This window comes from Biomphalaria glabrata, chromosome 11 (genome assembly GCF_947242115.1).
Source record: "Biomphalaria glabrata chromosome 11, xgBioGlab47.1, whole genome shotgun sequence".
NCBI lineage: Eukaryota > Metazoa > Mollusca > Gastropoda > Planorbidae > Biomphalaria > Biomphalaria glabrata.
Genome location: NC_074721.1, coordinates 23,466,795 through 23,480,817, shown reverse-complemented (window position 1 = coordinate 23,480,817; position 14,023 = coordinate 23,466,795). Strand labels below are relative to the sequence as shown.

Sequence of the window (14,023 nt, the reverse complement as noted above, 5' to 3'; positions counted from 1 at the left end):
ACGCAGCTTTCAAGGGAGCTCTAGTTCAAATCTTTATTACAGATTAAATAGAAGAGTCTTATTATTGATGAAGTGCTTCTTTTACATTGGATTTATTACATAAGAGCCTCAGTACTGAGGTTTAAATATTGGCTTTTTTCAACAGCTGTCGGACACAAATATATTGCTATTGAGAAGTTAACCTTCGTTCTAATTTCTCTGGCTGATGACAATAAGTTCAGCAAACTTTCTTCAAATGCTTCAAAAACATTATTTAGAAACTTTGCAAATTAGAGATATGTTATAAATATAGATCCATACTTAGGAACATACAAAGACAGTAGTCTAGACTAGAATAGACATAAGACGGTGCGCAAAATGTTTCTGAACGTCTGTTTGTTTAACTCTTTAGTGAATATATGCGGGAAATGCTACTGCCGTTTGTTGAATTTTCACTAACGTGTGTTCTAGATATAAATCAACAGATCAAATTTATCTAAGCACTAGCGGATCCTAAACTTTGGAGGGGGACGATTTTTTTCCAAACCCTAACCCTAACGCCCAGTAAACCCTAACCCTATGCATAAACGTGCGTACAGATTATATATATATGAGAAGAAAATAAAGCAGTGTTTCTCAACCTTTGGCGAAAAAAAAAGTCACGTGGAGGCCTTTCTCTTGCAAGCTTGGGGCTCTGAGGAGCGCTGTAAGCTTCCCCAGTGAGGCCAAAATCGTTTTCTTGCATTCTTCACTACAGAAACGCATTCTCCTGACCTAAAGCTCATTATTCATCTTATTATAAAGAACCTTTTGAATAATGTTGAAAAATATTCTAATATGAATTTATACGCCCTTAATACATTGCAAATAAAACCGATTTGTTCCTTGAAAAGATAAGATACCCACATATTTAGATTAAGGCTTTGAGGATCGCCGCAGAAAAAAACAATTCGATAAATAAAATTCAATAAATTTCAAGCATAAATTGTGAGTTATAGTCCCAAATTTATTTAACTAGAAAAATATCAGATTGAGTAAAGGTTGGAAAAAGGCGACTAGGAAAAGATTATCTGGGTTTAGAACTCATCTCAATCGTGACTCTTATACTGAAAAATTTCGTTTCAATTTGAACTTTTCCAAAGCAAAGTCTTTCTTACAATAATTATGATAAATTCATGTGAAATTACATAAAATCTGTCTGGAAAGGGGAGGGGCGGTAGAGTGAAAATTATTAATCCTCGCTCCTTTTTATAATTTCTGCTAATGATTGAAGTTGGCATTAAAGAATAGGGGTGGGGCGACTCGATATAAGAATTTAATTTATAGCATATATAAATTATATTAGTGACAGATTTTTTCCATGTTGTAATTTCTTAACTATAATACAAAAAGAAAAAATATTGGTTTGTCCAATGGGGAGAAGGTGATTGCATGTATCACCCCTTCCACCTAGCACAACCCTTTTTCATTTTATTAATCATAATTTGAGATTAGAGTGTGGTGCGACATAATATACAGTGGGTTCAAATATCAATACGTAGTTTATATTATATAGATATTCGACTAATTTTGTTCATATACTATGATTTCTCCATAAAAATAGGACCGCCGCCCCAACTCAGAGGGCTAGAGTGGGGAGGGCATTACATGCAATCGCCCCCCCCCCATACCCCGCCGAATTGGCCAAAAATACCAGAAGGGGAGCGACATCATATAAAATTTATATATTAATTCAACTAATTTTGTTCACAAACTACGATTTCTATATTAAAGTAGGACCGCCCCCCCAACTCAAAGGGTATAGGTGGGAAAGGCAGTAGAGGGAGGTATTCCCCCCCCCCAACAGGGGAATGACATAATATAAAGATCGATTAAAATACCAATAACAAGTTTTAATCATATAGATATTTGATTCTGCTAGGAAGCTGTGATTTCTACAAAGACTGGCCCCCTCCACTCGAAAGTTTATGGGGGGGGGGCGGAATTGATGCCATCGCCCCCTCCCGACTCCACAATATCGGCCAACATACTAGAGAGGGGGGGGGGGCGAAATAATGTAAAAATAGTTTGAAATATAAATAATTCGTATATATTATAACATAAGTAATAAATTCATATACAAATTGTGTGAATTCTATACTAAAATTCGTTCGCCCCCGCCTCATCGCCCCTACCGCCCCCCGGATTCGCCAGTCATTCTAAGATAATTGTATTTTGAAAAGCAATAATGGTCAAATCAGAGTATTGCTGTTAGACACTAGCTATCAAATTTCTAGGAAAATCGTTAGAGCTATTTTAGAGTTTAGTGTCCATTTTCCGATTTCTATGTTGAACCCATGAAGAATTTGCACTAATGTGAAGAATTGTAAAAAAATATTCTTATATATTACTTGATTCATTCAACGGTGTTAGAGCCAATAAAAGTAGGCATGAGTGATTCAATAGTCTGTGACAATGAAACAACAAATAACCTTTGGTACTTCTTAGTAATTCTTTGACAAAACGCGATAAAAATAAAATTATTACTTGAATATGGCTTGCTGGAATAATTATAGTTCTTGAGTTCGGATCTGCAGGATCGGATGGTTTGATAGGAGCCCAGTAAAATATCAAGGGTTGGCCAGTCACCGTATTGCTGCTATGGAATATTCCAATCCAGTCAAGAGGGGTGCCATCATGTCGGAGACTATAATGAATATTGATGTCACTTTCTCCTGTTATGGTTCTTGGTACATTGAAAACCACCTGCTCCTGGTAGACAAAATTGATAAATTAATTGATATGCAATTGTTCTCTCCTCTCTCCTCTAAATCACTACTATCTCTCGCACTTAAGATGAAAAAAAACCCCTAAAAATGATACTTTTACTACGTAAGGTTGTTATTGCCGGAAATGGTAATGAAAAGGGACTGATTCAGCAATTGTAAACGAACACCCCTTAAAGCCCTTGCTTCCCCATTTTTCTATACAACTTACCACTTAATTCGAATCAAAAATGGATATCACGTGACAGAACATTTTGATGTTTTATCCATTTATAAATATAATATGTCGATCCATATTGTTATAAACATGGTGGTGGCACAGATGGGGGTAGTGGTGTGTGTGTAGTCAGCCGACGCAAATCGCCCCAGGCCAGCGCTAGACGAGCGGTCAACCGTGACGAGCTACGACGGTCAGCCGAGTCGAGTGTCAACAGGACAGTTCGGGAAAGATCGCCGTCGTGAACAAGAGCTCAGGAGCGTCACGAGAGTTGTAGTCATCTGACCACCTAGAAACGTCGAGCGGCGTTCTGTCCGGTTCGAGAAGGCCAGTAGGGACCCTATATAAGAGCGGAGGCGACGCAGTCAAGACGGTTCAGAAAGGAGGTTCACGACAAGAGTTCAAAACACGGTCGACTACAGCACAGTTCAGCGGTGTGGTTCTGTACGGAGCATTACGACGGTTCAGTGCGGAGTACTATCAAGTACAGTTGAGACGAAAGGCGTCTTGATCTTGGTCTGCGATCGAGTCCGACACAACGACCCTAGTGTGTGAAGTCAGTCCGGAACTGTTGAACCCAGTGCAAGCCCGGAACGAGACGGAGAGGCCAGTGCAAGAGTTGATACGTCGGAACGGTGTTATTGGAGAGATATTTGTACAGTGTACGTGTTGCCAATTGTACAGTATTGGCTGTTATTTACCAACTATTAAAGTGTTACGTTACTTTGGAGCCCTGAGTTGTCAAGTTCTTTAAGTTGGTGGTGTATTGTGCAGTTTGCAGAGAGCCTGGATAGTGAGATTCGTAACAATATATATATATGTATATATATATATATATATATATATATATATATATATATATATATATATATATATATATATATATATATATATATATATATATATATATATATATATATATATATATATAGCTCCTCCTTCGTGGTCGAAGATGAGCACATTTCTCATTTCCTATGGACACGAAGATGGTTGTAAAGTCCAATCCTCGCTTTAAAAAGCCGGCCGCATATGTCGCATGGGTGGGTTAGGTTAGTTGCAGGTAGGCCTGCTTCTTCTCTCAGTATTTTGTTGGTTCGGCGCTCTTTCGCCCTGGCAACTCTTCTTGCTTCAAATCTCCAAGACTCATAGCTTCACGCCATGAGAAGCGATCGAGAGCTAGTGCTTCCCAGCCGTGAATGTCGATATCGCATTCCTTGAAGGAGCTCTTGAAAGTGTCTTTGTAGCACTTGTATTGGCCTTCTTGGGAGCGCTTTCCTACACACAACTCCCCGTACAGAAGTCGCTTGGGAAGGCGATTGTCTGGCATGCGGACTATATGTCCCGCCCATCGATGTTGGGACCTTTTTACTGTTGCATTGATACTGTGCATGTTGGACAGCTTTAAGATTTAAGTTAGTACCCAAGGAACCTTTCTGCCAAGTTTTATCAAGATTGGTCAAGCGGTTTTTATTTCTATTCGTCACATACATACATACATACATACATACATACATACATACATACATACATACATACATACATACATACATACATACATACGCCTCACATTCTACTTTATAGTATATATATATATATATATATATATATATATTGATAAATACTTTGATATCATAATGTGAGTTTATTGAGTATATAAGTAAGTTGTCACAATACAGTTGTTTGTTGACATTATAGCGAGAGGTATTGGGAAGTATAATACTTTTTACCAGTTGATCTAAGTGCCGTTGTCATATATAGAAATAGTGTTGTTGTGTACGATTATAATAGAAACATAATGGCTACAGCAAATTATTGCTGAAGCTAAATAGTTAGATTTGAAAGGAAAGGAATTAATTAGCTATATACAACAAATGATATCTCTACAGAGGGAACGTAGAGATAAATTGGAGTTGGCAAAGGCTAAACTAGAATCAGAGCTAAGGGAGAATGAAAAAAGAAGAGACTTAGAATTATTGAATAAACAAGCAGATAGAACATTACAGTATGATTTAGAGAAATTGAGGGTAGATGCTGAATTGAAAAAACAAAACACAAATACTAATAAGACTAGTAATGACACTAACACAAGTGATAATATTCAGAATGAAAACACAAACAATAGTAATAGTACAAGTAATGGTAATAGCATGAATGAAAAAAGAGATACCGGCAGTACTTGTTCTGTTGTCACAGATTAATAATAAATTACTGTAGACGTTACTAATTAATAATGATAATAACGCAATTGTCTTTATCAAGGTAGACATATATAACTATCTTTTTATTTCCGTTCCATCCTTTGCTTTCGCACAAAACATAAACAACAAACAATGACGTAATATCATATAATATTAGCACAGTACTAATCATTGGCTGAGAAAGAAATTACAACCCTTTCAGGAAGATAAAGACAGTATTTCAGATTATTTAAAGTGTTTTGAGATCAAAATGAAAAGTTGTAACATAAGAGAAAATGAATGGTCTCAAATTAACTATTTGTCAGAGCCATGACCGCACCATTCTAAACAGTTATGATATATTAAAGAAAGAACATTTTAATGCCTATGGTCATAATGCCAGTACATTTAGGAAAAAATATTTTGAAAATTTTCCTAATAGTCAGATAGATCCTCAAATTACAGTAAATTTTGAAAAAGATTATTTTAGTAAATGGATGTCATTTGAGCAAATAGATCAAAGCTAGGAGGGACTTTAAAACTTTATTTTGATAGATAAATTTACAAAAAAATGTGAATCTCAGTTACAGTCATTTATAAAAGAGAGAAAACCAAAAACTTTAGAGGACATAGTTACTATTATGAGAACCTACAGCAGTGCTTATCCTAATAATTCATTTTCAAATAAAGACAAGAAACACATTGATTTTGTAGGATATAGTAAAGAAAATAAGAATAAAGAGAGACATGAAAGCAGAAATGATAGAAATAGAGACAATACTAACTATAGAGAGATAATCTGTTTTAATTGTCAAGGTAGAGGACATATTGCTGCACATTGTAAACAAGTGAATTACAGTAGATCAGAAAATAGGGACAGTTACAGGAAGCAGAGTAGGAAAGTTGAGTTTAAAGAGAACAGAAACAGAAATAACAAAAGTAGAGTTTATTTCACCAATGATAAGGACAGTAGAGAAAGTAGTGAAAGTGAAGAAGTAGAAGAGATGAACTATTGCATGGGTGTAGAAGAAATACATTTTGTTGAGGATGAAACTAACAGAGTGAGAAAACACTATGTTTTATAAATGGGAAACCTATGAGGTTTGTCAAAGTTTCTGGGAGCAATACAGTTAAACCAGATTGTTACTTAGGGTATGAGAAAAAGTAAGGTTGATAGATGGCATTATCAAGCGCGATCAAGCATGTAGAGTTTTCTTAGAAACACCATTTTGTACTGGATATTGTAAAGGTTTGGCAATACCAGGATTGAGTCATGATTTGCTTTTAGGCAATATACATGGACTATACGAACTGACTCAAAGAGAGAGAGAGAGAGAGAGAGAGCTGGACTAGAAGACATGAATATAAAATGAGACAAAGAAATTCTTGTGGTGAAGCAAGAAGAAACATTATTAGCATAGAAAGGGACATATAGCCAGACAATGTAGAAGTTGCGACTATTCAGATAGGAGATTTGACCATTATGACAGAAAAGTTGCTAGCGATGTTTATGATGTTTTTGATGGACAGTATCATAGAGAGAAAGCTTCAGAGAAGATGAAACTCTGATGAGCACCAGGGTGCAAGGGACAATTGTAGGCCATATGGGCCATATCTAAGAAGAAATGGAGAAGCAGAATATAGTTGGAGAAAGTAATTTTTGTATGGTTTACTTATAAGTATATGTGAGCTTGCTCTCCCAGAGCTATTTTGTATGTGTATTTTTATAGGTAAGAGCTATTTTTATGTATTCTATTTTTTATAGGCTAGTGCCAGAATTAATATTTGTACTTCCGCTTTTTGTTATATGGGTTAGTGCGGGTAGTATAAATAGTTAAATCCATGCTACATCCTGTACAGTTGACCAGCGGTCAGTAAAGTATATCACTGTCTGTGTGACAGTTGATGATCTTAGTTATCTGGCGTATACTTATTTAATCATTTCTATATTTCTGTACCTGGGACGGCCTGTAAGTGTAGACATATTTTATATTTTCTTTCACTAGATCTATGTCACACTGTGTGTAAATATGCTATATATATTTTAATTTAGTTTTATTTTCTAGTTGGCAGTTGTTCCCAACATGCTGTATTAAAAATGGCGGCACCCAGCTTAGCCTGATATGAATATGTTGTTCTTGTTCTAGATCTAATAGAATATATGATTTTGTATTTATAGTTTTGCATTTATTTGCAGGCTATTATTACTGCTGAATATAGCTGCTGAAATACATGCTCATGTGTTATTGCTGCTGTATCTAATATTGCTGCTTTAAGCTGCTGCTGTAGATTTATTTTTTTCTGTAGTGTGGCCTTAGTGACTTAGTTATAGTCTGTTTCTGTTCTTAGTGAATACTAATAGTAAGGTACTAAGACTAAGGTGTTCTTGTTTTAGTTTTAGTTATGGGTTGGTTATGCTAGTAAATCTTTATTACGCGTATTTATCGTAATATTATCTTCATGTTAAGTGAAATCTCTTGTAGTAGGCTTTTCTTGGTCAGAATAAGACGCCAACAGAACGATGGTTAAACGCTCTATGGATATTCAACTGTTTTGACTCGCGCAAAATGTCTAATTTTAAAGAACCTTTTGAATTCAGTTTTTACTTACAAATTATCTTGTAAAATTATAGGCCCTAAGTACATTGCAAATGCAACAGATCTGGTCCTTGAAAAGATAAGATACTCCACAAATTTGTTCTTTTTAAAATAAAAGTAATATTTTTTTTTGTAAATCTAGTAGTTAGTAGGATAGAACTTAAATAAGTTAGCAATACAATTGTAAAAAAAAAAATGGACAAAAAATCTAAAAGCTTTCGCTTAAATTTGTTTAAAATATGGTAAACAGTCATCTCCCTTACTAAATAGCCTCCCGTATTTGTAACTATTAATAGCGAATAGTTTTAAAAATGATGTATTTTATGAAAAAACTGCTTGCAAAGTTGATTTTAAAAATTAAATTTTTCGTTTTTAGAAAAGAACAAAGAAGCCGTTGCATCAGAACTTTGAATGGTCTAAAATATAATGTCGGATTTTCAATATCTTTTCTAGTTTATGAGATCTAATTGGGACAGACGGACGAACGGACCGACAGACAGACCAGACAAAATTAATAACGTCTATTGTTGTCTAGTCCTTTTTCGGGGACCTCTAAAAACAAAAACAGCTCATTTCGTGGAAGAACAGAGACACTTTATGCGCCAAACAACGGTCATTTTTTTTAGGGTTGGTTGAGATGCTTGACCAATTCAACCCGACCATGAAACTGATGCAAGAGCACGACCAGTACCTCAAATATATTTAAAACGAGCTTATGGACTTGATGGGATATTTTCCGGTCATCCTTAACTGCACTTTTGTTTTTGTGTCCGCAAAGAGCAGATACTTTTACACAGTACAGTACAGTATGTTTTGTAACAAAACTAAGCTTTTAGGCCGACGATGAGGTTAGCGTGATACGATATATTGACTAACCTTGCGGCTAAGGGCCCCGCAATGACATTCGCCCAGGACCCCGCGCACTGCAATTGGACTTGATCCATCGACTTACGCTAATTTTTTTCACTCTCGTATTTTTGTGGCTCCTCTGGTAGGTCTAAAAGCGTTCTTAGCTTCGACAACTGTCAGCCTTCTTGTTTCCTTTGATTACACAATTTTAAGAAATCCATGGAATTAACATACGTACCTTATGTTTTTTTTTCTAGGTGCTACTAACACGCCATTGCCTTTTCCTGTGGGGTTGTCAGTTCACGTCTCCGAGCTCTCGAGAGTTTGAAGGCAGGAAAGTGAGTCTGTAAAGAGGATCACATTGGCCGATGCAGTACGTTGCTTTATATGCTCTAGAGCGTTTCCAATTCCTACCATTTATACAAAATAGTTGCTGCCGCCTGCGCATGGGCCTACCAGTTCGTCGTCTTCAGTTGCACCGGAGAATCTGGCTACCATAGCACGAAGTCGTTTTGTCTTGGACTTCTTTTGTAGAGCCATTCGTGTAGACCTCTGTGGTATCTTTCGGGTATTTATGCTATGGTTCTCTTGCAGTACTGATTAGTAGGTTTGGTGTACATTTCTTGAGTTTCTTGGCTCTAACTCATTTAAAATCTTTGGACCATGTGGTAGTGTTTGCAGCATTGACTCTCAACTCGATGATGGACATTTGTCAACATGGTTTCACACGATATAAATCAACGCTATGGCACCCTGTATTAATGCAGAGGGTACCGGAGTCACATTGGTGTGAAAGGAAACACACTTGCAGACTCCTTGTTAACACCACCCACCTAACTTTGTCTCACGGTGCCCCCTCTGCATGGAAGAAGAGGAAATCGTGTCTCAAGATTTTTTTTTGACTGCCCCAAACTTGCAGATCTCCGTCCGTACAGGTCCTGGAAACCACAAATAAATGTTCAACCTGTATGGTGACATGTATGCACCCCGCAAAACAGCAGGGTTTCTATCCAGGACTTTTGGAAGAGAGGGTTTGAGCCACTCAAGCCATCACTGGAGCTGGTCGATGATAACGTCATTTCATTTTGTTTTTATACATTTGTACATTAAAAAATACGTCATCAGACCATGTAGGCTTCATGGCTGACATAAAAAGATTGTTTTTTTACATTGTCTACAAAAGCAAGATTCACCCAAGCATTGTTGAAAGTTCCACTCAAAAAATTTATCCTCCATTTCTGCTTTGTTTGATCGGAAATCCCCATTTTCTTCATTCTTCAGTTTTAGCTAACGACCGGAATTATAAGTCCCCTCCAGTTGTTTTGTTAAACCATGCACTTTTTTAAGCCATAAAGTCTAAAAGTCGTAAAGATGATGCCCGATTACTTTGATTGGAATCTTTTTGTTTTTATCGAAAGACCACCGATTTGAAGTTGAGACCATGCAAACACACTTCTTTGGACCCCCAAATGTCGACCCACATTATAATGCCCCTCCCAAAAACACACACATATCGGACAGTGACTTAAATATAAACTTTTTATTTAAAAAAATAAAAGTTTTGTGTCTCTGGCCCTAGAGAAATGTAGAACTACCCAGATACCACAAGGTCAACGTGGAGTGAGAAAACGATGCTGGAACTGTGGAGGGTTTGGTCACCTACAACGAAACTGTGCAAAAAGGTCTTTTCGACAAGAAGTGAACCAACACAGATCTGAGAAAGTATACAGACCCTGCAGAAAGGCTGAAGAAACGGGGGTGATCACCGATTGTCGTCGTCTTGAGGTGCAAGCTCCCGAGCCGCGGTCAGACGAGAAAAGCCAAGATGCTCAGCGAAAAGATGAAAATGTAGCCCCCATTTTCCGAATGAAGGAAGCTCATAATTTAGCCCTCAAAAACATCAACAGCAGCAGTGACCAAATGAAGACAAGGAACGACGATAGGGTCAATGCCTCGAGGTTCCGTAAGAACGACTTGGTCTGGCTATACAACCCCCGGAGAAGAAACGGAAGGTCCTATAAGCATCAAAGAGATTGGGAAGGCCCTTACCATGTAGTTAAAAGGATCACAGATGACGTTTGCCGGATACAAGGAAGCCACAGCTCCCAGCGGAAGGTCGTCCACATCAATCGACTCCACCCGTACTATGGTGAGGCTGGATCTGCCCGGGACGGACAGATCTAAGGAGGGGGCAGTGTTATAAACCTGGTGGTGGCACAGATGGGGGTAGTGGTGTGTGTGTAGTCAGCCGACGCAAATCGCCCCAGGCCAGCGCTAGACGAGCGGTCAAGCGTGACGAGTTCCGACTGTCAGCCGAGTCGAGTGTCAACAGGACAGTTCGGGAAGGATCGCCGACCGTGAACAGAGCTCAGGAGCGTCACGAGAGTTATAGTCATCTGACCACCTAGAAACGTCGAGGGGCGTTCTGTCCGGTTCGAGAAGGCCAATAGGGACCCTATATAAGAGCGGAGGTGTCGCAGTCAAGACGGTCGAGAAAAGGGGCTCAATACAGCAAGGTTCAGAAAGCGGGTTTACGACAGGAGTTCAGAACACGGTCGACTACAGCACAGTTCAACGGTGTGGTCCTGTACGGAGCATTACGACGGTTCAGTGCGGAGTACTATCAAGTACAGTTGAGACGGCTGGCGTCTTGATCTTGGTCTGTGATCGAGTCCGACACAACGAGCCTAGTGTGTGAAGTCAGTCCTGAACTGTTGAACCCAGTGCAAGCCCGGAACGAGACGGAGAGACCAGTGCAAGACTTGATACGGCGGAACGGTGTTATCGGAGAGATATTTGTTATCGCAGAGCTATTTGTACTGTTCTACGTGCTGCCAATTGTACAGTATTGGCTGTTATTTATGGACATTAAACCTTTACGTTATTTTGGAGCCCTGACTTGTCAAGTTCTTTAAGTTGGTGGTGTATGGTGCAGTTTGCAGAGAGCCTGGATAGTGAGATTCGTAACAATATTATTCCCTTCCCTGCCCCCCCCCCCAAAAAAAAAACAAACTTTTAATATGTCCTTATATTAACTCTGACAATTATTTGGATTCTTAATTATAGATCTATACTTTTAGGAATTTATCGATCTAGATTTAATCCTTATAAAATACACTGTCTTATGTTTCAGACTTTACATCTCAAATTCTAGTTATTTTGTCGAAAAAAAATGTTTTTTTTTCGATCTTAAGGAACTTCTGTAATAAAAGCGAGCACCGTATATAGCAGTGGTAATTTGTTTACAGCCGCGGAATGAAAACACAATATGGCGTGAATAAAAATAAGTCAAACATTAAAAATTGAATCGAAAAAAAAAAAAGCGAGCTAAAATTGATTGTGAAAAATTAACAGTAGTGGTCATTTATAATATGCTGCTGATTTCGAAAGTGCTTAGTGATTCCAAGTATATGTTAAGGAATAACTGAATACATTTTTCTTCTTTCAAAGCTCTTAAGTAGGTGGATTAATGCGCTAGGGCTTTATGGATTTATTTATACATCAATTGAATTGTTAGACTTTTCGATCCAAGAAAATGTATACTTGAAATCACTGGCAACTTACCTCTAGATCACGCTGTACTTGGGAAACTGCACAATTGGACATGGTGAGAGGGCCCGTGTGGCTTCAATGACCATTGGCTAGAAAAAGCAAAGAGTATAAGGTACAAGACTAAACAATTCTATGTTCACACCAAAAGGCTTTGTTTGTGTTTTATTTTGCCTCTTTCAGTGTATGTATAAAGGTAACATTCTATGTTTTCATTGATGTGTTACATGATTGACTTCAAATTGTTATCACATTTGATTAATTGACTACTTCACAATATTATATTTATCACAACAGCATGATTATTCACCATTGACAACAATGAGTAAATGATTGACTTTATAAGAAATATTACAACAGTTAGTAATTGATTGACTTTAAAACCTTTTTTTTAATTTAACACCACGACGATTCTGTTTATTTTTTTTTTACATAGCCATACAGCTGCAGATTCAGATAAATAAATAAAAAGTCTATGCTGCAACTGCCGAGGACATACATAGTCGGCGAAAAACAACCTAAATTGATTACCAGCGGGCAATAACTGGAAGTTGCAAAATATGTAGGTCGCAGCAGGGACTGCACATCCATATGAACTACTGTCCTTCATATTAAATAGTCTTCGGACTAAGGTCTTAGTATCAGATCTAGATATCTGGATTAGGATCTATAGTTCCAAATATACGTCTGCTATTTTATAAACAGAAAATGTACAAGACATTTACGTACCGGTATCTAGATCTAGATGTAGAGGTCTATAAGTCACTATAAGATGTAATAAATTGTAATCTATCAAAAGTTTCTAGGCCAACAACAATAACATCTGAACTAGATGTAGATCTTGAATCTCTAATAGAGATTTAAAAGGATGGAATTCTATTATATTGAATTAATTGAATCTAGATCTAGATTATTAGAGTTTAGATCTAAATCTATTGTCTAGATCGAAATTTAATCTAGTTCTAGATCTAGATATAATCTAGATCTATTGTATTTTCTTTCCAGACAATATCACTAGTGGATCAGGCACTTTTGAGGATTGGGGGGGGGGGGGTTCCCCTAACCCTAAACCTAACCTCATGTAAACCTAATATTATGTATTAAGACACACACATAAATGTTAATATAACAATTATGAATACAGTAGTGTTTTTCAAACTTCGGCAAAAATAATAATTTGGTGCCCTTCGTTTTCGTCAGCTAGGGAGTCTGAGAGAAGGCTGCAAGCTCCCCCAGCTGCGTCTCCTTGCATAAGTAGATGTTAACAGTTCACTATCCATCCTATTAAAAAAGGCACGGGCCGACACTGAAGTATGAGTGGCACTCGAGACACACCTAAATTAAAAGTGGATCAAAGTTATTTAGACAAAAGTATGGGAAAAAGGTTCTAGGAAAGAACTGCAACAAGTTCTTGAAGAATTCTAAATTTTCCAAAAACAAAGTCTTTCTATAAATTAGTTTGACGAATTCATGCTAGAGAATAACAATTTTAGAACATTATGAATTAAATAAAAACAGTCGCCATGTTTGACTATTCTGTTAAAAAATATCATGTTTTCAGCTGAAACATTGACGGGCCGGTAGAATGAAAGCGATTTATCATGTACGGGTCCTCTCCATTTTATATTTAGATCTATGAGTAATGATTGTATTTGACATTATCGAGAGAGCGATTAAATATAAGATGGTTATATGAAGAAGAATCTGAGGAAGATTCTTATGATCCGCTGGCCAGACAAGATCTTGAATGAGGAACTGTGGCAAAGAACAAAGCAGCAGCCTATGGAAGTAGATATCCTTCAGAGACGATGGAGATGGATAGGTCACACCCTTCGCAAGACTGCATTCAACATTACAAGGCAAGCGCTAACCTGGAACCACCAAGGAAAG

At 37.4% G+C, this 14,023-nt stretch overlaps 1 protein-coding gene across 3 annotated transcripts in view; it reads right to left on the bottom strand.

Annotated features, from left to right (window-relative positions):
• LOC106066635 (uncharacterized) overlaps positions 1-14,023 on the bottom strand; it is a 57,061-nt gene that overhangs the window by 41,951 nt on the left and 1,087 nt on the right. For 2 of the 3 annotated variants that reach the window (XM_056045804.1, XM_056045805.1), the window contains exons 2-3: positions 12,149-12,225; positions 2,506-2,730 (exon numbers count right to left, since the gene is read on the bottom strand). In XM_056045804.1, the coding sequence (XP_055901779.1) occupies positions 2,506-2,730; positions 12,149-12,190 (267 nt within the window). In that variant the 5' untranslated portion in view covers positions 12,191-12,225. Of the gene's footprint in view, positions 1-2,505; positions 2,731-8,822; positions 8,929-12,148; positions 12,226-14,023 lie in introns of all 3 variants that reach the window. The other variant, XM_056045806.1, reaches the window with a different exon arrangement.